The sequence below is a fragment of the Nyctereutes procyonoides genome, unplaced genomic scaffold, assembly GCF_905146905.1.
Source record: "Nyctereutes procyonoides isolate TBG_1078 unplaced genomic scaffold, NYPRO_anot_genome, whole genome shotgun sequence".
Taxonomy (NCBI): Eukaryota; Metazoa; Chordata; class Mammalia; order Carnivora; family Canidae; genus Nyctereutes; species Nyctereutes procyonoides.
The window spans coordinates 639,973-667,841 of NW_026575033.1; the positions used below are offsets into that span (position 1 = coordinate 639,973).

Genomic DNA, 27,869 nt, shown 5'->3' on the forward strand with positions numbered 1-27,869 from the left:
ATCCCACTTTCTTTAAGGCCAGTGGGAACAGACTTCTCCAGTGAGAAGAGACCTTAGTGTTTAGAAGAGACCTTAGCTCTTTGGGGAGCTTTCTGGTCCCCAAACACCTACTGTAGCCTTGTAAGAGACCTGGCTGAACCTGGAACTGGAGCCAGGTCAGGGGTATCTTAAAGGAGAGCTAGCCAGCCATCAGTGGGAGAAAGACCAAGCCCCTTGGATGAGTTCCCAAATGATCCACTTTGAGGGGGTCCAAAAAGGTATGTCATTTCATTTACTGTGTAAAAAACTACCCCCAAACTTAAAAGCTTAAGCAATAATACTTCTTACTTCAATTTCCATGAGTTAAGAATCTAGGTAAAGTTTTGCTGGGTTTGGGATCCCTGGGTGGTGCAGCAGTTTTAGCGCCTGCCTTTGGCCCAGGGCGTGATCTTGGAGACCCGGGATGGAATCCCACGTCGGGCTCCCGGTGCATGGAGCCTGCTTCTCCCTCTGCCTGTGTCTCTGCCTCTCTCTCTCTCTCTCTCTCTCTCTGTGACTATCATAAATTAAAAAAAAAAAAAGTTTTGCTGGGTTCTCCAGGGCAAAGTGGCTTAGGGTGGCTCAGGCAGCAGCAGAATCCTGGGTCTATGTTCATGCATCATCTACAATGAATATTTTATATTTTGCATGCCTATTTTCAGCAAGACCCAGACATATAAGCACAGGAGTTTCACAGCTAGTTTTTAAAGTCTGGGTATTCAAACAACTCCTGACTGGACCACCCAACTTAATTTGATCTGACCATACAAATGGCAAATTAGTACCCTAGCTACAATCTGTCCAGTGGTTTCAGGATGAGTAGGCCCCCACTCCAGTGCCCTGCTCAGTGTCCCCCTCCTCCCATACTTTCCGAGACACTGGAGCACCTTGCTCCTGGATTGTACTTACCTTTTATACTTTTTAATGCCAACAACCCTGTTTTACAGACCAGAGACTAGACTGGGGGTAGGGGCTGACCACAGTGTCCCACTCTTACAAGTTCAAGGGGCTAACAGCCCCTCACTGCCATGCACCATACCCTGATGCCTCTTGCTCTTCCTTTCATGCATTTGAAGCATCGCCTCTGTAGGGGTGAGTGTAGGAATGAGACCTAGGGTAGCCAAAGGTACTGAAGCAAATTATGTTCCTTAAACCAGAGTATACCCTCTGGAATCAGAAACAAGGCTGATGACTTTAACTCTCAAAGCCTCTCTGTCCCTGCACTGCTCTCCCGGTGGCTCTGGCTCCCTCAACTAGAGCCCAGGTACAACCTGACTGGGTATTTGGCAAGAGACCACACAAGATGCGGACTTATCTTCTGCTCACAGGTTGCAAATATCTTTTCTAGTCATCCTCAAAACTCAAAGGATTGCAGAGTATGAAAAAGACAATTGATCCGCCAGTCCTGCTAGATTCCTAGATCCACTTTACAATGGCTCTTGCTCTTACTGTGAAGATACTCTGCAATGAATGCATTCTAGTCTGTATAGTGTTAGCTGCCAGGGACTCAACTCTTTAACCTGTTCCCAACAAGTGATCAGTCCCGACAGAGCAAGTTACCCATGTCTTTTTTCGTACTTCTGCATTTATACCTCCATTTCTGTGGCCTTCATCCTCATTCACATCCACAGATGCATGGCTCCTAAATGTCACCTCTATCTGCCTCCTTCTTGCCCTTTCCCCTCATCCAGAAAATATGGTGCTTTTTAGTTCCAACAAACCATGATTTTTTTTCTTTTTCTCTTAACCAAACACCGTGTCCTCTATTCCACATTAAAATAAAAAATACCTACTCATCTTAGAACTACAGAACTCAATTGCTTAATGTGGGTCTCTTTGAAAAACTGAAGGCATCAAGAAACTTAGGATTTGGGAAAATGCAGGAATAACTGATGTTGGAAAAAAGTGTGCATGTGTGTGTATGCATGTATGGGAACACGGGAAGAAAGGAGTCAAAACCTGTAAGGCATGGCTGAGAAGCATATTTTCTCTTTGAGCAAACAGTAAAGCCACTCCAGAAATGTATTCATTTTTTTAAATTTTTATTTATTTATGATAGTCACAGAGAGAGAGAGAGAGAGAGAGAGAGAGAGAGAGAGGCAGAGGGAGAAGCAGGCTCCATGCACCGGGAGCCCGACGTGGGATTCGATCCCGGGTCTCCAGGATCGCGCCCTGGGCCAAAGGCAGGCGCCAAACCGCTGCACCACCCAGGGATCCCCAGAAATGTATTCATTATTCCCCAAGAGGACACTTAATCCTAGGGAACATAAATTTCTTTGTAATGCACCTTCTGATTAAGCATTTTTCAGACATGAAATTCTCTAGACATCTAAACTTGTCTCCCCAGGACAAGAAAGACAAATATAATTCAACGATAATCTTGTATGGAAAGACAGATGCTAATGAGAGAGGTGTACATGGGGTTAATTCTAAATTTCAGGAAGTCTGATTATATTAGTGTAATCAAAATCCTCCTCAATTCAAAATACTCTTGGTCAGGTCCCCACCAATCATCAAACTATCTGAGAAGCAGGAAATTCAGAGTCACTTCAAGAACACTTCTTAGGTATTTTAGTCTGTGGCTAACATGTTGTCAAGTATGTGAGGCACATTAATTTGATGAAATGAGTGTGCTTATGGGATTAAGAGCCCATATGCAAAACACACAAACAAAGGCCTCTGAACAAATAGTTGCCAGAGGCTTACTTTTCTCGCCCACGCTTCTCTGTCAGTGTTCACACAGCACCATAGGCTCCGTTTCCGTACTGTGAGGGTGGATTGGGCTCTGCTTGGCCTTGGTGAGAAAGGTGCCAAATATGTGTCTCAGGTTCAGGAAGGAACACATAAGCCTCCTTCATTTTCTAAATGTCAGCCCTGGGGATGTTGCATGTACAGTGGGCACATTTTGGGGGATACATCCTATGTATCTCAGAGAACAGCCTCACAGCTTCCAAATGGAAAAGCAGATAGTGTAAATAAATGAGGGAATATAATCATGTTTCAAAGGCTCCTTTCCGTGTCCTCCTTGCTAGCCCACTTGGTGCCCTTTCCATGTTTACAATTTTGCCAACTACAATAGGATACAGCCACAAACGAATCCTTTAATCATATGGTGGGTTTCTCTGGTAATCAGCTTCCAATTTCAGTTACTTAGAGGCTTTTCAAAAGTCACTTCATTAACATAAACTCAAGTATGGTAGAAAGGGCCTTATTATGAATAATATAACATTCTTTTCACCTCTATGGCTCTGAAATAATTTCTGAAATAGAGGACAAAAGGCCAGATATTATCATAAAAGATGCTTTCATTGCTCTTATTGCTTATGAAATTCCAAAGGCTTTAGGAGCTGGAAGCTGAGAACCAGTAGATGAAGGCCAAAATATACATTTATTATAAATCATATTACACTGTTGATATTTTATTTATTGGAGTTCAATTTGCCAACATATAGCATAACACCCAGTGCTCATCCCATCAAGTGCCCCCCTCAGTGCCCGTCACCCAGTCACCCCAACCCCCACCCACCTCCCTTTCTACCACCCCTTGATCGTTTCCCAGAGTAAGGAGTCTCTCATGTTCTGTCACCCTCTCTGATATTTCCCACTCATTTCCTCTCCTTTCCCCTTTATTCCCTTTCACTATTTTTTATATTCCCCAAATGAATGAGACCATATAATGTTTGTCCTTCTCCAATTGACTTACTTCACTCAGCATAATACCGTCCAGTTCCATCCACGTCGAAGCAAATGGTGGGTATTTGTCGTTTCTAATGGCTGAGTAATATTCCATTGTATACATAGACCACATCTTCTTTATCCATTCATCTTTCGATGGACACCGAGGCTCCTTCCACAGTTTGGCTATTGTGGACATGGCTGCTAGAAACATCGGGGTGCAGGTGTCCCGGCGTTTCATTGCATCTGTATCTTTGGGGTAAATCCCCAGCAGTGCAATTGCTGGGTCGTAGGGCAGGTCTATTTTTAACTCTTTGAGGAACCTCCACACAGTTTTCCAGAGTGGCTGCACCAGTTCACATTCCCACCAACACACTGTTGATATTTTTTATGTTGATTTAAAAGCATCCTCTGTACACATGACAGCAAATTTGAAACATTTCCTGGTTGCTGTAGAACTTCTGATCCCACATTCTCATGGGGATCCTGACCTATTTAAGGAAGGCTAGGGTGGAGAAAATACAACTTTAGGCTGTTAGGTACGGTTATACTTTTTGGCAGCAGCAGAGGGGGTGGAGGTGGCAGGGCGTGGGGCCCAGAATGCCTAGATTTGAAATACATCTCTGCTATTTTCTGTGTAAACTTGAGTTGATTAACATCTCCATTTAAGTTTTTTTATATCTATGAAATAGGGATAAAAATCATACTTAATGTCTTTGGGAGTAGTAAATGAATTCATACATTTAACATTTGTTGAAGAGTATCTATCACATAAGAAGCATAATGAATACTAGCTACTCTTTGTGGGTAGAAGTCCTGATTATCTTTTTATGTACCTGACTTTGGAAGGCATTCAGTTAGTTTACTTCTGATTACATTTCATTAAACTCAGTGACACGATTTTAAAAAGTGGCAGTTCCTTGTAGGAATAACTAAATATTTTATTCATAAACTCAAAAGAGAAAATAATTTTATTCTAATGCATTCTAATTCAAGAATAATGGAAATTATACAGCAAGAGCCAAGGCTCTCACCAACAGTTTTCTTTTCTTATTAAATTCAATAAATAGTTTTTCTTGTTTATTTCTTGTTCTTGACGAAGTGCTAGGGGATGGAGAGGTCATGGCAGTCAACCTGCTGACTTTGTTAGTCATCAGTCCCTAAACAGAAAGACAGATCTCTCTCTCTCTCTTTTTTTTAAGATTATTTATTTATTTATTTATTTATTTATTTATTTATTTATTTATTCATGAGCCATAGAAAGAGAGAGAGAGAGAGAAGCAAAGACACAGGCAGAGGGAGAAGCAGGCTCTGTGCAGGTAGCCTGTGGTGAGACTCGATCCTGGGTCCCCAGGATCAGGCCCTGGGCTGAAGGCGGCGCTAAACCACTAAGCCCCCTGGGCTGCCCAAAAGACAGATCTCCGGAGAAGTCATCCTCCAAGGGAAAGGTGCAGGACTGTAGGTCTGCTTGAAATCTGTGGCATCCCATTGAAGTCACTTTTCAGGTGCACTTTGTACTTATGTTTGGACACTGTTTAAACCTCTTAAAACTTCTGAAATTGATTTCAATGCTGGTATGGCTTTAACAAACACTTCTCTTTCTCACATTTTCTTAAGGATTTATGTCTCTGGACCAACTTATATATTGTAAGAGAAATGTGCCATAAAATCAATAAACAATTTTCACAAGATAATTTATTCCTATATTGACCTTATGTTTGAGCTAAATTGAACTATTATCAAACACTAACAGATGAACAATAGCTCCTTAGTGATCTCTTCTATAACCTTCACTGAGGCTGCAATTGGCATTCTGAAAGCTTTCCAATAAGACCATTTTGCAGGGACACCTGGGTGGCTCAGTGGTTGAGCGTCTGCCTTTGGCCCAGGTCATGATCCCGGGGTTCTATTATCATTTAACAAATCATAATACAGGGCAGCCCGGGTGGCTCAGCGGTTTAGCGCTGCCTTCAGCCCACGATGTGATCCTGGAGACCTGGGATCGAGTCCCACATCGGGCTCCCTGCAGGGAGTCTGCTTCTCCCTCTGCCTATGTGTCTGCCTCTCTCTGTGTGTGTCTCTCAATAAATAAAATCTTTAAAAAGAAAAAGACCACTTTCCAGGTTTACAATTGAGTAATTCTGCTTACTGAGTTGAAATCCACCAACATTTACCAAGTATTGCTCTGTGTGGAGCCCTCCAAACACATAGGCAGTAAAGTGGGGCAAGACATATCCCTAACCCACAGAACTCCCTACAGCCCCAGGGTCACACCAGCCCAGGGACGAGTGTGACAAAGGATGACACCAGGTGTTCTGGGGAATGGAAAAGAGTAGTGCTGTTGGAAGATGTCCCACCAGCTCTCAGAGTTGGGCAGGGCAATGCTGGATGTGGATCCCCTGTGTACCATAGCAGTACTAGCAGGAACCTCAGTGTGCACATGAGTCACAGATGGTCACCTGAGCTTCTGGGGACACAGGACGAGCAACACTGAGCATGGAGGGTTTGAGGAGATGAAAGGAAGGCAGGGTGGCTGGAGCACAGTGCATGAAGCTGCAGGACAGAGCCCCCAGATGTTCAGTCCTTTGTCAAATTTCTTGCGCTTTTTTTCAAATATAATTTATTTGTATATAAAGAAAACATATTTATATGTTTTTCATATATAATATAAAATATTTTCATATAAAATATTTTCTTTTTATAATGTAAGTTAATATACTTTTAATTTTTTTCCAATCTTACAATGTGATTTGGAGATTTGTTCACACCAGTACACAGAGGTGGTCTCATTCCCCTTTTTTACAGCTGCATAGTATTCCATCATTGCATTTGTTTAACCAAGACCCCATTTAGAACATTTCAAGTGTTTCCAGCCTTCTGCTACTATAGACAGTGCTACAGTGAATAACTATGTGTAACAGTCATTTTGGAGTTCTATGAGTATCCACATAAGATAAATGTCTAGAAATGAAATATCTGCCTCCAAGAGTATGTGTATTTTTAAATAGGTGTTGTTAAAGTGCTTTCCATAGCGGTAGCATGCATTTAAACAGCCACTGGCTCTATAGGGGAACATTTCCTTGGTAACACTGTGTTATTAAACTTTTTGATCTTTGCTAACATAAATGAAATCAGTTATCTCAGTATAAAATTCTGATACTCAGTTTTTATTACAGGTGAGATAGGGCATCTTTGCACATTTTTTATTTTGAGCTTTCGGCCTTTACTTATTCTTAGGAGCTTTTAATATCTCAGAAAATTAGCCTTTTGTTTGATCTCAGTTGTAATTCTTTTTCAAGTTTGCCATTACTTTTCTGACTGTGCTTATGGTGATTTTTGCGAGGTTGAAATATTTCTATGCATTAGAATTTATCTTCTTTTGGGCTTCTGATGTCTTTCCATATTTAGCAAGGACTGTTGTAGTCCAAGAATATAAAGAAAATCTCCCATAATTTCTTCTAATGCTTCTGTGGTTTAATATTTTATATTCAAATCTCTGATACTTTTAGGATTTGTCCTGCTGTATGACATATGGTTTGAACTTCTTTTTCCTGACTACTTAGTTATCTCAATAACATATGTTGAATAAATCATTTTTCTGACTGAAAATGCAACTGTTAACCAAGACTAGAACTGTGGAAATTGTTTTATTCTGGAAATAATCCCTGAAAGAAAAATAAATCTTCTTTTCTATGTATGTTGTAAAAACCCAGATTCACTCTTGCTCTGAACAATCATTCGTGTGGTGACCTTATGATAAAAGTAACTTTATTGTGTTCAATTTACAGCCTAGGAAACTAACTGAACCAGAGAGAAACTGAAAACTTGCTCCAGATCACACTACTAGTAAGTGACTGAGTCCAAGCTATTCAACACTATGATACAGGCCTAATTAGTTTAAAGAAGTATTAAATAATACTGTGTTCATTGCAGTTATTCCTGGCTTCTGCAAAGTGGGGATAACCAACTTACTTCTGTGTGTGGGTTGCTCTGAAGATTAATCATTCAGTCCATGTGCATACCAAGGACCCAGTCAGGCTAGCTATTTATATTCATTTAATGATTTAGGGTTTCTTTCACTCAGAGCCATATATTTCTGTAACACTAAACACTAAGACATAAATCTGGGTGTGAGTCTCAAACTAACAACTATCTTTTCTGAGTCTCCTCTGCATCTGCAAAATGGGCTCAGTGGTAAAACTTACTCACAGATATTGTTTTACAGACAGAATGAGATAAAATATGTAAAGAGCCCAGCCCAGCATTCTGAATGCTCTGCCTTGCAATCCTATAGGTTTTTCTATGTTGCTGGGGCATCTTCCTGCTGATAATCACAAAGCATGGAAGCTCTTCTCACTTTCAGCAGAACAACTCTTCAGTTTGGAATGGGCAGCTAAGGATTGCAAACAGTTTAGCCTCAGACCTAATTGTTAAAAAGATCTTCCCCAAAAGGGTCTACTGCACCCCACCATAATGGTTTCTGGTAGGAAATTGAGCTGAGTCGGTGCTAGCCTCAGGGCAGACCCCAGAGACCAATGTTTTAATTAACACTGGTTTCCCTCCTCTGTGGAGGGAAATATGCTTCTTCCTTTTGCCATAGACTGCCTCTCCTCCAAGATACTACTGCTTTTCCCTTTCTAGTCTCTGGAGCCAAATGAACTTAATATTTTTGAGATCAGTTTCCACTCTAAATGACACCTCAAATCTCCCGTTACCAGTAGCTTTGGGTCCTCCTTCCTGCCTCTTTCCACCAAGGTCAGCTCCACCTCATCACTCCGGGTGATGCTGGCCTCCTGGTCCCCATTAAGCTGGAGAATCCCTAGGTTTCTCTGCAATTCCAGGTTTCTGCTGGTTGAACTGCTTCTTGTGCAGAGACCTTATAGCACTTGACAAGTTAAGTCCAATGCCAGCAAGCACTGTTGTGGCCAAGGAAGGCAAGTTTCACTTTCCTTTTACTAACACTCAAAGGGAAAATGACTTTTCTCAGAACCTGTACTGAGGGTAGGAGCCAAGATCTGATTATGGTCTAACATTTATCAAGCATAAGCTCCTGAACTAAATCTTTATATTCTCTCTTTCACTGAATTCTCACAGTAACTGAATGAGGGATGTGGGCCTGGCTGGGCAGGTGGCTGGCGATGGCCTCAGTGGTCCATGCTCATCACAGACACAGGATCGCTCTCCAACAGCCTTGGGAGGGCACTTTGCTGAGGAGGGATGGGTGGGAATCCACCTGAATGAACTAGACATTGTCAGGAAAATCACATCAGGAGAGAGGCTCACAGAGTAGGATCAGGGTTTTGATCAAGTGTAAATTTAGCATCAAGTGTAAATTTAATCTCGTCTTTCTGTTCAGTTGGGGTTGTCTGGTTTGAAGATCTATCTTGATGGAGGATTGCTTGTTTTCTGGCTGGGTGGCCCATTTTTCTATCTGTCCAGTTGGAGATCTGTCTGGCTCATGCAGTGTCTGTCTAGCTGGGGATCTTTCTGAGGGTCTTATCAAGCTGGCATTCAGTCTGCTGGAGTTTACTTTTCTAGCTATCTACTTGGAGATTTATCAGCCTATCTGGCTACAGACTGATCTGTCAGTCTGTTGTCAGTCCATCTATGAGGCTAGATGTCTGTTTTGCCAGCTGCAGACCTGTCTGCCAAACTAGCAATCTGTGTGCATCTGCTGTCAGTTCAAGGGCTGGGTGTTTGTCTGGCTAAGGGTCTATGTGAACGGCTCAGACTCAGTCTAGTTGAGGGTCTTACTGTCTGACTAGGGTCTATCTGGTGGGGATCTGTCTAAATGGAATCGGAGTTGTTGGGGGTCCATTTATCTCTCCAGATGAGGGTCCACCTGTTCATCTGGCTGTCCAGTTTGGGATATGGCTGGCCAGTTGGCTTGGGGTTTATTTATCTCTGCCTGAGCACAGTGCCTCACTGTCTGGCTGGAGTCATCTGTTATGTGCCTGACTAGGAGTTCATGTGCCAATGCGGCCCTATCCTCTCTGAGAGACTGGAGGTCGATCTGGCTAGCAAATATCTAACCTGTTTGAAGGATCTGATGTGCAATGAATACCAAGTTGGTAGATGGTGGGCAATCTGTCAGGCTTAGGATGCTTATCTCCCTGAGCGTTTGTCTACTTATCTGGCTTGTTGACTGCCTGGGGATCCACCTGGCAGTCTTCTCAGCAGGTGGTGCATCAATTTGTCTGCTAAAATGTGGGTTCTTTGGAATTGGTGAGTTGATGGGGACTATCCAACCATCTAGAAGTTCACCTAGACGTCTATTGCTAAGTTGAGAGGCTGTCTGTACAATCAAGGGTCTGGCTGAGAGTCCATCTGGCTAGAGAGGAGTCTGACTAGGTTAGTCTGTCCACTCACTTGGGGGTAGGTCTGTCTAGCTGAGAGGATGTCTGTGTGCCTGTTCAGCTAGGGATTTGTTTATGTCTGTCTGGGAGTCTGTCCACCTAGAGGTCCATCTGGCTGGTGTCTGGCTGGCTGCCTAGCCAGGAGAGGGTTGTTTTTTATGGTCTCTCTTGCTGGGGCTGGTCTGTCAGGCTGTTAGTTGATTTCTCTCTCTGACTGGAGGTCCATCCTTCCAGCTGTGGTCTGTCCCTCTGAAGATCTGGCTGTATATGGCTATCTACTTGTCCCAGTTGGGGGCCCATCTGTCTGCATACCCATCTGGGGATCTTTTTACCTGTTTGAAATCAGTCTGCTGGGTTGTTATACCTGGCTTGGATCTGTCTGAATGGTGACGGCAGGGTGGGGAAGCATCCATCAGTCTTTTTCACGGCCCACCCCTTTCTGTATCCAGCTGAGTGTCTTAAGTGAGAGAGGTTCAACTATCGAGATGAACTAGTGCATTATGGACGATGGGGGCAATTTATAGAAGCCCATCTGTCCATCCTCTTCTTCACACCTGGGAGAACCTGACTAGTCCCCTGGGGTTGGACCCATTCCTGATGTTTATTCTTGAATCTGTTCACTGCAGCCTTACCAGCCATTATCTTCCAACTACCTCCCCCAGCCTCAGGCTTTGAATGCTATAATCACTGGGGCAAAGCCCCTATATTTCCACCCTGAGAAACTTTTATTTTGATCCAGGACCAGCATTCCCATTCCCAGCACTTCACATAGCAGAGCACGGCCGTCAGCAGTGCAGGTGCTCATGGGGGGGCAACAGGCAGGCAGCTTGCGCACTCACACCTGGCTCCAGTCAGCAGGGGGGTCCCGGGGCCCTTTGGGCCTTCCAATGCGCAGGTTGAAGCCTGGAAGAAGGGTTTCATGGAGAAGCTGAGGTGTGGAGACATGTGGAAGGTCACCCTCAAGCCTCCAGGCCCTTGTGGGGGGGCTGAAGCCAGACCACAGGACTCGGAGAGTGTGGGCCCCGTGCCACCATCCCTACACCCCCAAATCCTGGGATTCAGTCGAAGCTGCGGAAGCCCAGCAACCCAGCCTTTGACTTACCTAGCCCACCGGTCTGAGGGCCATCCACCACATCCTCATAGGCATCAGGCCCGGCAGGGCTCTGGTCGGCAGGAGCTGTGGGCAGAACGACCACCCCCGCCCCCACGGATCGACTCAGCCCCACGGAGCCCGGGCACACATGGGGGCACCGACCCCGCGCTGCCGGGGCCTGGGGGGAGGGGGGGGCGGTGTCGCCGCGGCGGGCTAGCCCTGGACCGGCTGGCGTCGCCGGGGACTCGCGGCCAGGTCTGGGCACTTCCGACCGTGGCAGTGGTCCTGCCCGGCGCGCGGTGCGGCAACAGCCCCAGAGGCGTGGCCCGGCCGGGCAGCGCTGCGGGGCAGGGGTCCTCGGGGCCGCCAGGGCCTTCCCGACCCCAGCAAGACGCGTCTGCGGCCGGGGCGGGGGCGGGGGCGGGGGCGGGGGCGGGGGCAGGGGGAGGGGAGGTGGGCGCCGGCCCCCCCCGCCCAGCGCCGCGGCCCGCCCGACTCACCGCCGCCGGGCAGCAGCCCCCGCGCGTCCTCAGCGTGTGCCGGCGGCCTCCGGGCGCGCGGCCCCACCTGGCTGTACAGCGGTGCCTCCTCCGCGCCCGCGCCCCGCGCCCCCGCGCCCGCGCCCGCCCCGGGGCCCGCCGGCGCCCCGCGCTTCTGCACCACCGCGTACGTGTCGGCCATGGCGAGCCCGGGGGCCCGCGCTCCAAGATGCTCCCGCGGGCGCGGAGGCCGGGGAGGAAGTGAAACGCCGGGGCCGGAGGAGGGGGCGGGGAGCGCGGCTTCCTTTCCGCCCGCGCGGCGGCCGCGGGGCCCGCGGGGCCCACGGCTGGGCTCCGGGCTCGGCGCTCCGGGCTCTGCGCTCCGGGCCTGGGCTCTGCGCCTCGGCGCCGGCCGGGGAGGCGGACGGGGCGGGGAGGGCGGGCGGACAGCCGTGCGGGGGACGGGGCGGGGAGCTGGTGTTGCGGGGTGGTCGCTCCTGGGTAGACGTTTGAATCAAGAATGAGGAAGTGGCATCTAACGGGGAGGGAGGGACAGGCTCAAAATGGTGAGCTGGTCTCAAGGACGAGGGGCTGGGATCTGCCGCACAGGGAGACGGACCCTGTGCCCCAGCACCTGACACGAGGCCTGACAAGTGGGCAGCATCAAGCAGTGTTTGCGAAATTAATGACCGGGGAAGCAAAGAGAGGGCTGACCAGGGGCCAGTCTCAGAAGCAGAGGCAATGGGATCTCTGGGATCAAAGTGTCATATGGGGGCTGGCTCCCCGACTCAATTCAAAGAGCCAGTGATTATTTGGTAGACTAAACATGGAAGGGCTGGTGTTCCGAGGGCAAGGGGAGGGTTAGCCTCTGAGGCTGAGAAATTAGGAAGGGAAGAATGAGGAGATGGAGCTGGGTACCTGAGGACCTCACCAACTGGGCGTGCTGTGGTGGTGAGGGCCAGGGAGGTCTGGAAGGACAGGGCGTCCTCGTAGACTGGGCCACAATGCTGGGGAAAGACAGGAGGGGAGGGGTATGAAGCTTGGAGGAAACTGGCCAGACCCCTGCTGAAGGTGACCATGGACTCTGGGGGGGGGGGGGGGCGGCAAGGGCAGGGGCAGGGGTAGGGGTGGGGCGGGGGTGGGTGGGAGGATTAAGCTTAAGAGGAATAGTCTGATAAGGCAGCAAGGAGGATATCATTGTCAGCCCCTGCTCCCAGAAGGAGTCCATGGACTAGATGCAATGATGGTGGCCAAAGACTTCTACTCTGGGTCCTGGTCTCTGAGGGTGTTGATGGTGGACAGGAAGACAGTAGGAAGGGGGCCTTGGTACCTCCTTGAAATTCTGGTAAAGAGGGTTGGTATTTTGGAGTGCTGAGAACATCTGAGCCACTGTGTGGTATAGGAACCTGTACTGCTCCTGGTGGGGGAAGAGGAATCATCAAAAAGGGAAGACAAGAGGAGGAGGGATGTGACCGTGGATGGAGGAGACTGAGCCTCTCACCTCTGTCTGCACAGCTGCAGGCCTCTGGTTTCTCATCTCCAGGACCACGTTGAAGAGGCTAAAGTTAGGTGGGATCATCTGGAGCAGAGAGAGCACATGAGCAGGACCTGGTGGGCATTGGACCTGTACTGCACATAACCACACACATTCGTACCTGGGTCAGGAGTAACTGTCTCACATAATCCACAGTGCACAGGACATCTGTTCACCCACAACCTACACTGACAAGCAAGAGTAAGTGTAAGCTTGGTCAGGACCTGTCCACAACCCCTTTTATATGGGGCATTTGAAGTTGGGAGTGAAGGCCATAATGAAGGATCCCCTGCAGCACCTTTTGATTCTCAGAATCCCCAGATTACAATTTAAAAGAAAAAACTTTTTAATTGCTTATATTTGTTGAGCATCAACTTTGTGCTTACTCTCCAACAGGCAGTCTGTGCTCAATAAATGCTAAATTTCAGTTGATGCAGCATGAGCTAGTGTGGCTTCAGGTTTTTCAAAAGAGGCCCTCAAACTATGATAATGACTTCAGGCCCTGCACTGACCTCCCTACTTCCCTCCCCCACTCCTAATCACCTCTGTCTCACCAGACTCCCATAAAACCCATTTCTTTAACCTGCAGTGGACACAGAGGGGGCTGGGGCCAGATCCCTGGAGGCGACGGGCTTCCTCCACCATGGTAAGCACATGTTCAGGATTGCTAGGGACTCCTCTGTCTGGCCAGGACATATATTGCAACTGATACACAGAAGGGCATTTCTGAAACACGGGAAAAGAGGGGCAGATTAAAAAAAGCATGTATGGAGCATCTACTACATGTCAGACATCGTCTGTTTAAATCCAACAGGTAGTAATGGAGGAGATAGGTATTATTGCTAATGCCCATTTTACAAATGAGAAAACAAACAGGAAACAGCTCTGCCCTTATGGGAGCCTCCGCCTCCCCTTTCAGTACCTTCTGAAAAGTGACCTGGAGAGTCCTGAGCACGATGTCTGTATTCAGCCATGTCTCCCTTGTCTGAGGATGTGGGGCAAGTGGGAAGAGAGAGGAGAACAAAGGCGCCAAAAGACATTTACAGCAAACAAAGCATTTCTGATTAAAAATCAAAGTCAAACAACATATTTTAAAAAATGCATTTGGCTCAAACGTCTTCCATGGCTTTCCTGAAGGAAACATTTGATAGAGGGGAGAAAGAATTGTGATTTAAAACTCCAACAAGCTCATTTATGGTGGTAAAAAAAAAAAAAAAGATTTGTTGTACAGCAAGAGTTTTATTGTACTTATTATGTACCAACTATACATGACTTGAAGTGAGAGATTTTCTGGAGTTCTGAAATGGTAAAGGAAATAAGGATTTTAAGGACCTAACCAGGCATTTATATAACAGAGATAACCATGATCATAGTCAGAATGCAAAAGCAATGTATATATGGAGTTCTGACTATTTGCGTGCTAATACCAGAGAGTGCCCTGCAGTGTGAGGGGGCTGTGGAAAAACTATCCATCCTTTCAGGCCCAATCCAAAAGCTTCCCTGAGAATCTTCTGTGAAACCTCCCTTCATAAAACACCATTCCCACCTCTGCCCCAGCTCACTAGGGTGATGCAAAAAAGCCCAATCTGTAGTGGTTCCCGTTCTTGGGCCCAGAAAATGCTCACACTTTTTCTGCAAAAGCCAAGGGAGAAAGGGCAGGGAGTGAAGAGCAGCAGTCTGCTTTATAGAGTTCCAGATCTATACACCTACACCCTCACAGGACACCTCAGGCATTGCTGGTGGAAGCACATATAGCTGCAGCTTTAATGCATGCCAGCTGGCAGCACCCTGTCAGATTAAACACACAGACACAGTGGAGACTTGAGCTTCTGACTATGTAGGAGGAAGACAGGTCAGAATACTCTCATATCGTAAACAACTAAAAAGCTGGACAGAAGATACGTGCCACTATTTTCAGACATTGGGAAACAGGCATTGCAGGATTGTTATTACTGAACAAAGAGAAACACATAGGTTAAATCTTATGACTGCCCCAGGTTACTGCCTAGAGGCAGTCACCAGGCTGCAGGACACGGAGAGTCCAATGATCCCACTGAATTGAGGAGCCAGAGATCATGGCTCAGAAAGGCCAAAGCATCTAGAATTGGAAGGGCAGAGTCCTGGAAAGAACAGAGGCATGCAAACAAAAGTTTAAAAAGTCCAGAGATCTGCATATGGTCCCCTTGAGTATTATTAGCTAAATAATAATCTGAGCATCATGAAACTCCATGAAGCCAGGCAAGAATAACTTCCCATGAAAGAATAACTAAGGACCTAAGATGAACATTTCCTGTAATGTTCAGAATAGGACAGAAATAATTTATATTCTCTCCAACCAGAGTGGAGAGACCTGATTGACCATAAGGGCATTCAATAGGGAACCAAGAAGGATCACATACATATTAGAAGTAGAGTGAAATTAGTTCTAGAGTAAAGGCCGCTCTAGACCTGCCCTACAAAAGCTTTAAAACAAACCTTAAAGTGATCAAACATTCAAAAGTAACTTAACTGTCTTCCAGAAAAAGTCCAATGCTCTTTAAAGGAAGACGATAAAATCCAACAGTTACCTGTGTAAAATTAGAAATGTCCAGCATCCAAAAAAATTACTAGACATACAAAGACACAAGAAAACATGATCCATAACCAGGAGAAAAATATGTGAACAGAAGATCTAATAGGGATGAAGAAAGAATTAGACAAAGACCTTTAAGCAATTAAAAAAATATATTTTAAATATACTTGAAGATGAAAAGGAAAACACAAACATAATGAAAGTGAAACAAAAGATTATATATATATATATATGTATATATATATATATATATGAAGCCTAAATGGAGGTCTTTAGACCCCATTAGAGGGGAAAATAAAATACATGAAATAAAAAATTCACTGTAAAATAGCAGATTAGACAGAAGATCAATAAACACAAAGATATGGCAATAGAAACTATTTAAAATGAAAAAAAAGGGATGCGTGGATGGCTTAGTGGCTGAGCATCTGCCTTCAGCTTAGGTCATGATCCCAGGGTCCTGGGATGGAGTCCCGCATGGGGCTCCTTCCAGGGGCCAGCTTCTCCCTCTGCCTATGCCTCTGCCTCTCTCTTTTTGTCTTTCATGAATAAATAAATAAAATCTTTCTTAAAAAATGAAAAAAAGAGAAAAAATTACTAGGGAAAATGAACAAAGAGTCAATTACCTGTGGAAATATACCAAATGGTATGCATAATGTATGCATATCTAGAGTCCAGAAGAAGGAGAGGAGAGAGAGAAGAGAACAGAAACTACATTTGATACTACACTTGATCTTAGCCAAAAGGCTGAGAAGCGATGAGAAACTACATTTGAAAAAATAATCATTGGAAACTTTTCCAAATTTGATGAAACCACAAACCCACAAAGCCAAGAAAGTCAACCATAGAGAGAATAAACATAAGGAAGGCCATATCAAGGCAGATCATGATCAAATTGCTGAGAGAGACAGAGAGAACTTAAAAGCATCACACACAAAAGGACATATTACATGTTAAGGAACAAAGACAAGAATGACAGAATTTTGTCAGAAACTGCAAGCCAGAGGTCAAAGGTGTGACATTCTAAAAATGCTGAAGTTAAAAAGCCTTTCAGACAAACAAAAGCTGAGAGAATTCATCACAAACAAATTGGTACTGTGAGAAATATTAAAGTAAGCTGTTTGTACAAAAGGAACATAATACTAGATGAGATATGGATGAACACAAAAGAATGAAGAGTATAGAAAAAGCAAATATGTGGCAAAATGTAAAAGATATTTCTCCATTTTTAATATTTTAAAAAAAGGGTAATCTAGTGAATTTTGCCAAACAAGGAAGAATTAATAGCAATTATTCACAAATTTTTTCCAAAAAAAATTGAAGGACCATTTTCCAATATATTGTATGAGGCCAGTATTAATCTGATACCAAAACCAGACATAAACATCACAAGAAAAGAATGATACTAACCAATCTCATTAATACAGTCACAAAAATCCTCAACAAAATACCAGCAAAGGGTTATACACCATGACAAAATTGGATTAATCCCAGGAATGAAAGATTGGTTCTCTATATAAAAAAATCAATTAATATCATATACCATATTAATAGAAAATAAAAATACATGATCATTTGAATAGATACAGAAAATTTTTTTTATAAAATCCAACACCCTTTCATGATAAAAGTACAAAAGAAACTAGGAAAAGAAGGAAACTCCTTAGCCTGATTAAAACAACAAAAACACTAATACGCACATCTACAAACAAAACAAAACAAAATCCACAACCAGTCCTTAGATTTATGGAGAAAGACTGAATGTTTTGCCCCTAAAGTCAGGTTGCACTTGCCACTTCTGTTCAACTTTGTACTGAAAGATCTAGTCAGTGAAGATAGGAGAAAAGAAATGGAAGACAGGAGGGAAGAAGGAAGGAAGGAAGATGAAAGGAAGAGTATTGAATTAGAAAAGAAGCAGCAAAATCATCTCAATTTGCAGACAACATCATATTATATATGGAAAACCCTAAGGTTTCCACATACCCACACCCACACTATTAAAGCTCATAAATGAGTTCAGCAAGGTTGCAGGATATAATATCAATACAGAAAAATCAACTGTATTTCTATATAGTGAAAACTATTTGATTTGCAATAAGGAAACTTAAAATGAAATTAAGAAAATTACTCCATTTACAACAGTATCAGAAAGTATAAACTACTTAGAAATAAATTTAACAAAAGTGCAAGATTTCTGAACTAAACACTATAAACATTGCTAAGAGAAATTAAAGAGGACCTAGATAAATGGGAAAATATGCATGTTCATGGAATGGAAGACAATACTGTTAAAATGACAACAGCTCCCAAATTGATAGATTCAATGCATTCATTATCAAAATCCCAGAAGGCTTTTTGAAGATATTGGCAAGCTGATCTTAACGTTAATACATTAACATTAATGAATGTGTCGTAGATACCTAAGACCACCCTCACGTTTGATAATTACTAGCGGGATTCACAGGACTCCACATAGAGTTATGCTCATGGTTATGATTTATTACAATAAAAGATACAGAATAAAATCAGCAAAGGAAAAAGATGCACAGGGCAAAGTGAGGGAAACAAGGTTCCTACTTCCAAGAGTCTTCTCCCAGTGAAGTTGCATGCAGTGTGCTTAATTTCCCCAGCAATGATTTGTGGCAACATGTATGTATGTCCACAGGGAAGTTCATTAGGCAATCCGTCCCCAGGGTTTTCACTAGGGCACTCCATGTGGCATGCAGGCACCCTCTGATTAGCATGTATTGAAACTTCAGGCTCCCAGAAGGGAGAGCAGGTGTTCACATAAACCATACTGTTTATATAAACAGTTCCAGCATACGGAGCCACTTTTATTAGAAACCCTATTTCTAGGCAGGAGCTGATTTTTTTTTAACTTTTATTTTTTTTATGTTTTTTTTCTTTTTTTTATTTATTTATGATAGTCACAGAGAGAGAGAGAGAGAGAGAGAGGCAGAGACACAGGCAGAGGGAGAAGCAGGCTCCATGCACCGGTAGCCCGATGTGGGATTCGATCCTAGGTCTCCAGGATCGCGCCCTGGGCCAAAGGCAGGCGCCAAACCGCTGCGCCACCCAGGGATCCCTATGTTTTTTTTTTTTTTTAATTATTTATGATAGTCACACACACAGAGAGAGAGAGAGAGGGGGGGCAGAGACACAGCCAGAGGGAGAGGGAGAAGCAGGCTCCATGCACCGGGAGCCTAATGTGGGATTCGATCCTAGGTCTCCAGAATCGCGCCCTGAGCCAAAGGCAGGCGCTAAACTGCTGCGCCACCCAGGGATCCCAGGAAGGTCTTTTTAAATCATAAGCCTGCTATCTTACTATTTTCTGTATAGCAAGTGACCCAGAAAAGTCAAAATGATCTTGAAAAAAAAAAAAGAAATTTTGGGACCCAAAATTTGGGTCACTCAGCAGTTGGGTGGCTCAGCAGTTGAGCATCTGCCTTTGGCTCAGGGCGTGGTCCTGGAGTCCTGGGGTGGAGTCCCATATCATGCTCCCTGAGAGGAGCCTGCTTCTCCATCTACCTATGTCTCTGCCTCTCTCTGTGTGTCTCTCATGAATAAATAAATAAAATTATTTTTAAAAAAAAGAAAAAAGAAGAGATTTAGAGGACTCACACTTCTTGATTTCAAAACTTACTATAAAGTTACAATAATAAAAAATGTATAGTACTGGTACGAAGACATACCAATCAATGGAATAGAATTGAGAGTCCATAAATAAACCCTTACATTTATAATAAATTGATTTTATACAAGAATAACAAGATTATTCAATGGGAAAAAGACAAATAACAAGTGTTGGTGAGGATATGAAGAATTTGAATCTTCATACTTGCTGATTGGAATGTAAAATGATATAGCTGTGGAAAACAGTTTGACAGTTCCTCAAAATATTAAGAATAGAGTTACCACATGATGTAACAATTCCACTTCTAGGTATATACCCAAGAGAATTGAAAACATACTTCTACACAAAAACTTGCACACAAACGTTCAAACGTTCATAGCAGCATTATTCATAATAGCCAAAAAGTGGAAACAAGTTACATTCTATAAACTGAATAAGTTTAAGAATAACTTAAGTGAATAAATAAAATGTAATAGATACATTCAATGGAATACTGTTCAGCAATGAAAAGGAGTTAAGTACTGACACATGCTATAATATGCGTGAATTTTAAAAACATGCTAACTGAAAGGATCCAGTCACAAACACAACATATCATATGATTCAGTTTATATGAAAAGTCCAGAGTAGTCAAACCTGAAAAATAGAGTAGGGGTTACCTACGGTGGAGAAATGGGGAATAATGGCCATAGATACAAGATTTCTTTGTGGGGTGATGAAAATGTTCTAAAATTTATTGGCAGTGATGGTTACATAACTCAGGAATATACTAAAACGAATTGCACACTTTCAATGGATAAATTTCATCTTGATAAAGGTGTTTTTAAAAAGAGATTATTTTGATTCAGTCCCAATAGTTTTTGCTTTTATGTCCTTTGCCTCAGGAGACATATCAAGAAGGATGTTGCTATGACCAATGCCAGAGAAATTACTGCCTGTACTCTCTTCTACAATTTTTATGGTTTTGGGTCTCACATTTAAATATTTAATCCATTATGAGTTTATTTTTGTGTATAGTGGAAGAAAGTCGTCCAGTTTCTTTCTTCCTCTTTCTTCCTTCCTTCCTCCCTCCCTCCCTCCCTTTCTTTCTCTTTCTTTCTTTCTTTCTTTCTTTCTTTCTTTCTTTCTTTCTTTCTTTCTTTCTCTGTGTCTTTTCTTTCTTTCTTTTTTGCATGTAGATATCTAGTTTTCCCAGAACATGTATTGATAAGACTCTTTTTCCCATTGCATATTCTTGCCTCTTTTGTTGAAGATTAATAGATTAATTGACTATATACTCATGGGTTTATTTCTGGACTTTCTGTCCTATTCCATTGATTTATGTGTCTATTTTTTATGGCAGTAGCATAGTGTTTTGATTACTACATCTTTGTAGCATAACTTGAAATCTGGAATTGTGGTATCTCCAGCTTTATATTTCTTTTTCAAGATTGCTTTAGGTATTTGAGGTCTTTGTGGTTCCACACAAATTTTAAGATTGTTTGTTCTACTCCTCTGAAAAATGTTGTTGGTATTTTGATAGGGATTGCTCTAAATCTGTACACTGCTTTGGATAGTATGGACATTTTAACAATATTTCTTCTTCCAATCCATGAGCATGGAATATCTTTCCATTTATTTGTGTCATCTTCAATTTTCTTTTATTCAGTGTTTTATAGTTTTCAGTGTAAAGGTTTTTCACTTCCTTGGTTAAGTTTATTCTGAGGTATTTTATTATTTTTGGTGCAACTGTAAATCGGATTTTCTTAATTTCTTTTTCTGCTGCTTCATTATTAGTATATAGAAATACAATGGAATTCTGCATATTGATTTTGTATCCTGCGACCTTACTGAATTCATTTATCAGTTTTAGCATTTTTTTGGTGTAATCTTTAGGGTTTTCTATATATAGTATCGTGTCATCTGCAAATAGTGAAAGTTTTACTTCTTGCTTACCAATTTGGATGCCTTTTATTCCTTTTTTTATCTGATTGCCATGGCAAAATAAAAAGCTTTTGTTTAATGAAGGAAAGAAACAAAACTAAAAAAAAAAAAAAACCCAACCTATTGAATGGGAAAAGTATTTGCAAATATATATCGGATAAAGGGTTAATATACAAAATACATAAAGAACTGATTCAACCCGACAGCCAAAAACCAAATAATCCATTTAAAAATGGACAGAAGACATCCAAATGGCCAAAAGACACAAGAAAGGATGCTCACTCAACATTACTCATCATCAGGGAAATTCAAACCAAAACTACAATGAGAGGGACACCTAAGTGGCTCAGTGGTTGAGCTCCTGCCTTCAGCTCAGGTTGTGATCCTGGGGTCTTGGGATTGTGTCCCACATTGGGCTATCCACAGGGAGTCTGCTTCTCCCTCTGCCTATGTCTCTGCTTCCCTCTGTGTGTCTCTCATGAATAAATAAATAAAATGTTTTTTTAAAAAGTAAAAGAATGGAAAAATATATCATGCACACTTTAGCACAATTTAAATGGCTATAGTAATATCAAAGTACACTTCAGAAAAGGTATATTAACAGAAATAGAAAGGAACCTTACATATTGGAAAAGGGATTGATTCATCAGGAAGACATAATCCTGTGTATACACTCAATTACAAAGTTTTAAAATAGCTGAAGTAGAAACTGACAGAAGTGAAGAGACAAAAAGATAATTTTAAAATTAGGGCCTTAGGGATCCCTGGGTGGCGCAGCAGTTTGGCGCCTGCCTTTGGCCCAGGGCACGATCCTGGAGACCCAGGATCGAGTCCCACGTCGGGCTCCCGGGGCATGGAGCCTGCTTCTCCCTCTGCCTGTGTCTCTGCCTCTCTCTCTCTCTCTCTCTGTGTGTGTGACTATCATAAATTAAAAAATAAAATAAAAAAAATAAAATTAGGGCCTTAAACATTATTTTAGCAAATAATAGGGCAATCAGCCCCCCCAAAATCATACAAACAATAAGATGTGAATAATATTTGTCCTAATTGGCAGTTATTGAGAAGTTGGAGATCTCATCACTCCTCTCTTAGCAATTGATAAAACATTTAGAGAAAAGAAATTAGGAAAGATTTATAAAATATAGTAAAGATACAAAGAATATTAACGTGTCTTTCAAAAAAGACACAATACATTTGACTGAATTGATATTTATAGAACACTCCATTCAACAAAAGCAGAATACACATTCTTTTCAAGTGTACCAAGAGTATTTACCAAGATAGACTATATTCATAGCCATAAGACCAGTCCAGTATATTTTAAATGTTTTTTTAAGATGTATTTATTCATTCATGATAGACAGAGAGAGAGAGAGAGAGGTGCAGAGACACAGGCAGAGGGAGAAGCAGGCTCCATGCCGGGAGCCCGATGCGGGACTTGATACCCCTGGGCTAAAGGCAGGTGCCAAACCGCTGAGCCACCCAGGGATACCCTATTTAAAAGGACTGAAATCATATAAAGTTGTTCTTTGACTACAATAGAATTAACTAAAAATTAATAACAGGAATAAACATGAGAAAGTCCTCAAATATTTGGAAACTAAGTACAACCATGATCAAATACCATGAGTCAAAGAAGAAATCACAAGGGAAATTAGAAATATTTTGAACTAAATGAAATATAAAATACAATGAATATATCAAGTTTGTGAGATATAGCTAAAGTAGTGCTTAAAGAAAAAATAAATAACATTAAATGCTTATATATGAAAAAAGAAAAATCTCAAATCAATTATCTAAATGGAAGAAACTAGAAAAGTAAGAGAAAATTAAACCTAAATAACCATTAGGAAGGAAATGAAAAAGATGAAAAGTTATTAATGAAATAGGAAATGAAAAAAATAGAGAAAATGAATCAAACCCAAAGCTGGTTCTTTGAAGAAAACAACAACAATGACAACAACAACAATTGACAAATCTCTAACCCAAAGATGGCTGACATTTTCTATAAAGGGCCAGATAATACACATTTTATACTTTGCAAGCCATTCAATCCACCAAAATTGCAACTAGTGAATTCTACCATTTTAGCATAAAAGCGGGTATATACAATATACAAACATATGAGTGTGGCTGTATTCTAATACATTTTATTTACCAAAAAGGGCAGCAAGATAGATCCAGTACAACAGTTCATCTTTACTCTAGCCAGACTTATGTGGGAGAGATGGACAAATCACAAATTACCAAAATCAGGAATAAAAAAGGGGCATCACTACAGATTGTACAGACTCCATGATCAGCCATTCATTTCTGGGCAGTACTTACCCCACCCCCCATCCCTGTCTATTGAATAGGCCAGAATGTAGAAATCATGTGCCTTTGATGTTGATATGCATTTACTGAGTAACTAATGTATGCTAACAGACAAAACAAAGATCCCTGAACTCCTGGACTTATCTTCTAATCAAGAAGATAGAGAATAAACAATGTGTAGATTATAGTATATGCTAGAAGTAATAAGAATTGTGAAGAAAAAAGGAAAATAGGACAAGGGAAGGAGAGTTGAAGTGCTGGAAGTTTTAAATGGTGTAAAATCCAGGAAAGTCTCATGGAGGAAGTAGCATTTGAGGAAAGATCTTAAGGTGGTAGTAGAGCAAGCCAAGGAGAAGAATGTTCCAGGCAGAAGGAACAGCCAAGGCAGAGGCCCTGAGACAGAGCCATCCCTGTCACATCTGAGCAACAGCAAAGGCCAAAATGGCTAGAATGAAATGAATAAAGGAGAGAGAGAGGCAAACACAGAGATCAGAACTGTACCAGGGACAGCTTGGTATAGGGCCTTATGGTCTATGGTACAGACTTGTGGTGGGAAGACCAGCAGTAAAGGGGTTGTGAACACTGCAGGGATGAGCACCATGAATAAAAGGGGGGAAAAATCAACAAAAAATTAAAGAGAGTAATAGAGGAGTCACTACAAGAATTGGTACTTTTGGACCCGGGATTAGGGAGTTGCTAGCACCACCAAGATCTTGCTGTCACCCCCACCATATCCACCCCTCCCTGACTCCCAGCCTGACCCAAATGAAGTTGCCATTGATGTAATCGCCATGTCCCTCCTCCTGGATCATCTGCTAGCGGGAGAGGTGTCTGATCATCTGCCAGCGGGAGAGGTGAGAAAAGTGCTTTGGGATGACAGGGTCACCAAGGTCCTGACAGCCTCCTGGATGAAAGCCAGCAGGATTATTGCACACCCTGCAGGTATCCCGCCTGGGTGCATTCATGAGTTGCTCAGGAAGAAATGTAGCCACTGCAAGGATCTGAGAGGAAATGTGCTGGGAGCATACTAGGGTGGACTACACTGCCATGGGGTGGAGGATGTGTGCAGAGCTGCACTGACTCTCTCTGGAAGTCCCCAACTTACACGGCAACACATCTTTGTAGCGGTTCTTCCTCACATTCCCTGGCAGATTGCCAGACTCAGTGGAGCACACACCCTCAGTCTTCCACGCTGCTGAGCGGGCAAGGATGTCCTGGAGGAAGTCACCATGAGCCGAACCCAAGGGAAGGAGGAGAGAGGAAGACGGGAGCCAGGTCAGGGTTCTTGGGCTCAGAAGCACTTGTAGGGATACAAGGTACCTGGCCTGTGAGAAGTGAGTGCAGACTCTCAAGATAGCATGGTGCCTGGGTAATTGTAGTGATACAATAGTAACAGCAACTCAGAGCACCTTCCCTATGCCAGGCTCTGTGCTAAGGACATTGGATCATTACAAAAGTCACCCTAAGGTGGGGGGGGGGGGGACGACGACTATGATTGATGTGTCCACGGTGTAGGTTAAGAAAACCTACATGGTTGAGTAACTTGCAGAAAGTTCCCCCTCCAGGAAGTGCAACAGTGAGGATTACATTCAAACCTCTCAGCATCTACCCCTTAAACATTCAATCTGTGTTACATTGTATTGTAAACAATTGTAACATAATATGTATTTAATAGAACAAACATGATTGGTATATGGTCTATATGACAATATACAATGCATATAAATTATAATGTATAACGTTATTTTTGTAACAAAATATTACAGATACTTTGTTACTGTTCGATTATTATAATTCGTGAAGTGTATTTCCATCAGCAGCAGCTATTAAAAATCAAACGATAATAGATAATACCTACCAATGTCTACGACGCTGCATTAGCATTCCTTATGCATGGCTTGCATCGTGGCATTGTAATGTTTAGAACATTTATAACTAGTGACATAGGCTCCACAAAGTGAGCGCTCAAGAAGTACTAGGCGGTTTTTTTGTTGTTGTTGTTGTTTTGCCCACACCAGTTTAGTCTTTATCGCGTTTTACCCAAGGAGAAACTGATGTCCGAGGACCCAGGTGAAGCACCCTAGCCCGGCATCCACACTACCATCCCTCGTCCCTCCCCCCCAACCCCCCCCAACCCCGTGCCAGGGCTTCTTGGTTCTTTTTCCCCTGAGCCCTTCTTCCGCATGACCGCAGAAGTGATCACCGGGGCGCCTGCGGAGGCCCGGGGACTGGTGTCCAGCTCAAGGGCGGGCCCGCCTTCCTTTGCTGCGCCAGCGGCGGGACTTCTCCGGGAGCTGGAAGAGGGCACGGGGACCCGAGGGCGTGTGCGGCACCGCCGGGCTGGGGAGGGGAAAATGGACGTTGAGACGAGGAGAAACCCCTCGATGGAGAGAGAGAGAGAGAGAGAGAGAGAGAGAGAGAGAGAGAGAGACCACGGTGCGGCTCCTGGCTCCGCGCCCGGCGGGGTCGCGGGCTGCTGGAGCGCGGGGGGCCCTGACCGCAGGCCCCGCCTCCGACCTCCCGACCCGGTGGAAGCGCGCAAAGCGCCAGGGCGCCCGGGTGGGCCTAGACGTCCGCGGCTCGGCCTGGTACCGCCCACAGGCTCGGGGCCTGGCGGCCGAGAACTGGGTCCAGCGCAAGTGCTTCCCTCTTTCGGGGCGCCGGGCATGTGGGTTGAGTCCGGACGATCCCCTGGATCATCCCCAGACCATCCCAGGCAGGATCCGCTCCCGGGCCCACCTCCCCCGACGGGGCCCGCGCGGGGCAGGTGGCCGTGCATGCTCGCCTGGCTTCCCGGGTGCAGCGCCCTTGAGCGGTAGGCAGGGCTTCCGGCCAGGGTGGCCGCGGCCGTCCGCCCCGAGGCCCCTGGGGTGGGGGCGCCCCTCGCGCTGAGGGCAGCGGCGGGCCTGAGGGGGGGCGCGGGAGGTCGCCGCGGGCGAAGCTGACACCCAGGCACTGCTGCTTGGGAGAAAGGCCGGCTGGACGCGCGATTTTCCTGTATTTCCTGAGGTTCCTTTTTCTGGGTTGTGCTAAGAGGAGCTGGGGGCACCAGGATCCTGTCTTAACAAGGTTCTCCACCCGCCTAACCCTGCCAGAAAACAGAATCGGGGCCATAGAAGTGGGTTCCAGGGGGAAAGATGTTCTCGACGCTTTCAAAGAGCTTCTATTTTCTGTCTCCACACCCTCGCCGGCAGCAAATGGGCGGGAAAAGACCAGAGGACACCTGTGGACCAAGTTTCCTGGGGCGCTAAGGGGAGGCTGGAGAAGACAGAGGAGCGTAGGGGTCCCACTCTTCTGGGGGTGACACTGGAGGGGGTGACTGTGCAGTCCACTTTGAGACTGTATAGGTGTCCAAGATTAACCCACGGGGCCCAGTGTACCATACCTAATTGAGGAGTCAACGGAGTCACTGGTTGTGTATTTAATTCATGAGGGGATTATCAGAGTGTTGTTTAAGATAGGGATGGGGAAAGCCTTTTCTTCAAAAAAGCTTTGGTCTTTGGCTTTGCTGTTTCTGGTCTCTGTCCCAGCTGCTTAACTCCATGGCAGTGTGAAAGCAGCCATAGGCAACATGTAAAGAAATAAGTGTGACTACATTCCAATAAAACTATTTGTGGACACTGAAATTCTAATTTTATGTAATTTTCATGTCACAAAACGTTCGTGTGTGTGTGTGTGTGTGTGTGTGTGTGTGTGTGTGTGCGTGTGTGGCCTGATGCTGTGGTTTGCTGACCCAGGTTTAAGTAACAGAAGTCAAAGTGGATGATCAGTGGGGATGTTTCATTTATTGAGGAGTTAGGTGGAATCAGTATTTATTAGTTTCATCTCTAAGGGCTCAAAGATGGTCAAGTGATCACTGAGGATAGATGTGTATAGTAAATTCATTGGAGGTCATTGAGAGTTCTTTGGATGTTCATGGGCAACTGTCATCAGATATGAATGGCAGCCATTGGAGGTCAGTGAGGGGCAGTGAAAGTAGCTGAAGGGCTATTGTGATTTGGGGTGATAGGAATTCAGGGTTCCTACTCAGGGCACAATAGCATAAGTCAGTGAAATCATTGAGATTTTGTGGATGGTAATGGGTTTTTGAAGACTCAGGGAGGTGGGATACAGAAGTATCACGAAACTTTTTAGAAGATATGGATGTTCAGGGGAGGAATCATGGACACTCTAGTCCTTGAGTACTCGTGGATACTAATGGCAGTCATTAGGGACTAGTGGATACCAGAGTAAATGAAGAAGAGTCACTATGGGATTGTGATACGGTCT

General features: G+C 43.9%; 1 protein-coding gene and 1 pseudogene across 1 annotated transcript; both read right to left on the bottom strand.

Annotated features, from left to right (window-relative positions):
- Positions 1–6,450: 6,450 nt before the first annotated feature.
- On the bottom strand, positions 6,451–26,379 carry PTPN18 (protein tyrosine phosphatase non-receptor type 18). The gene is given in 15 exon segments (XM_055317209.1): positions 6,451–10,952; positions 11,152–11,226; positions 11,643–11,837; positions 12,523–12,628; positions 12,952–13,038; positions 13,123–13,200; positions 13,277–13,343; positions 13,739–13,881; positions 14,078–14,140; positions 14,718–14,787; positions 24,357–24,412; positions 24,414–24,439; positions 24,706–24,814; positions 25,726–25,940; positions 26,193–26,379. Coding segments are annotated over 15 exon segments (1,545 nt in total). The 3' UTR covers positions 6,451–10,884.
- LOC129504683 (U2 spliceosomal RNA) lies at positions 16,340–16,486 on the bottom strand (annotated as a pseudogene).
- Positions 26,380–27,869: the final 1,490 nt, after the last annotated feature.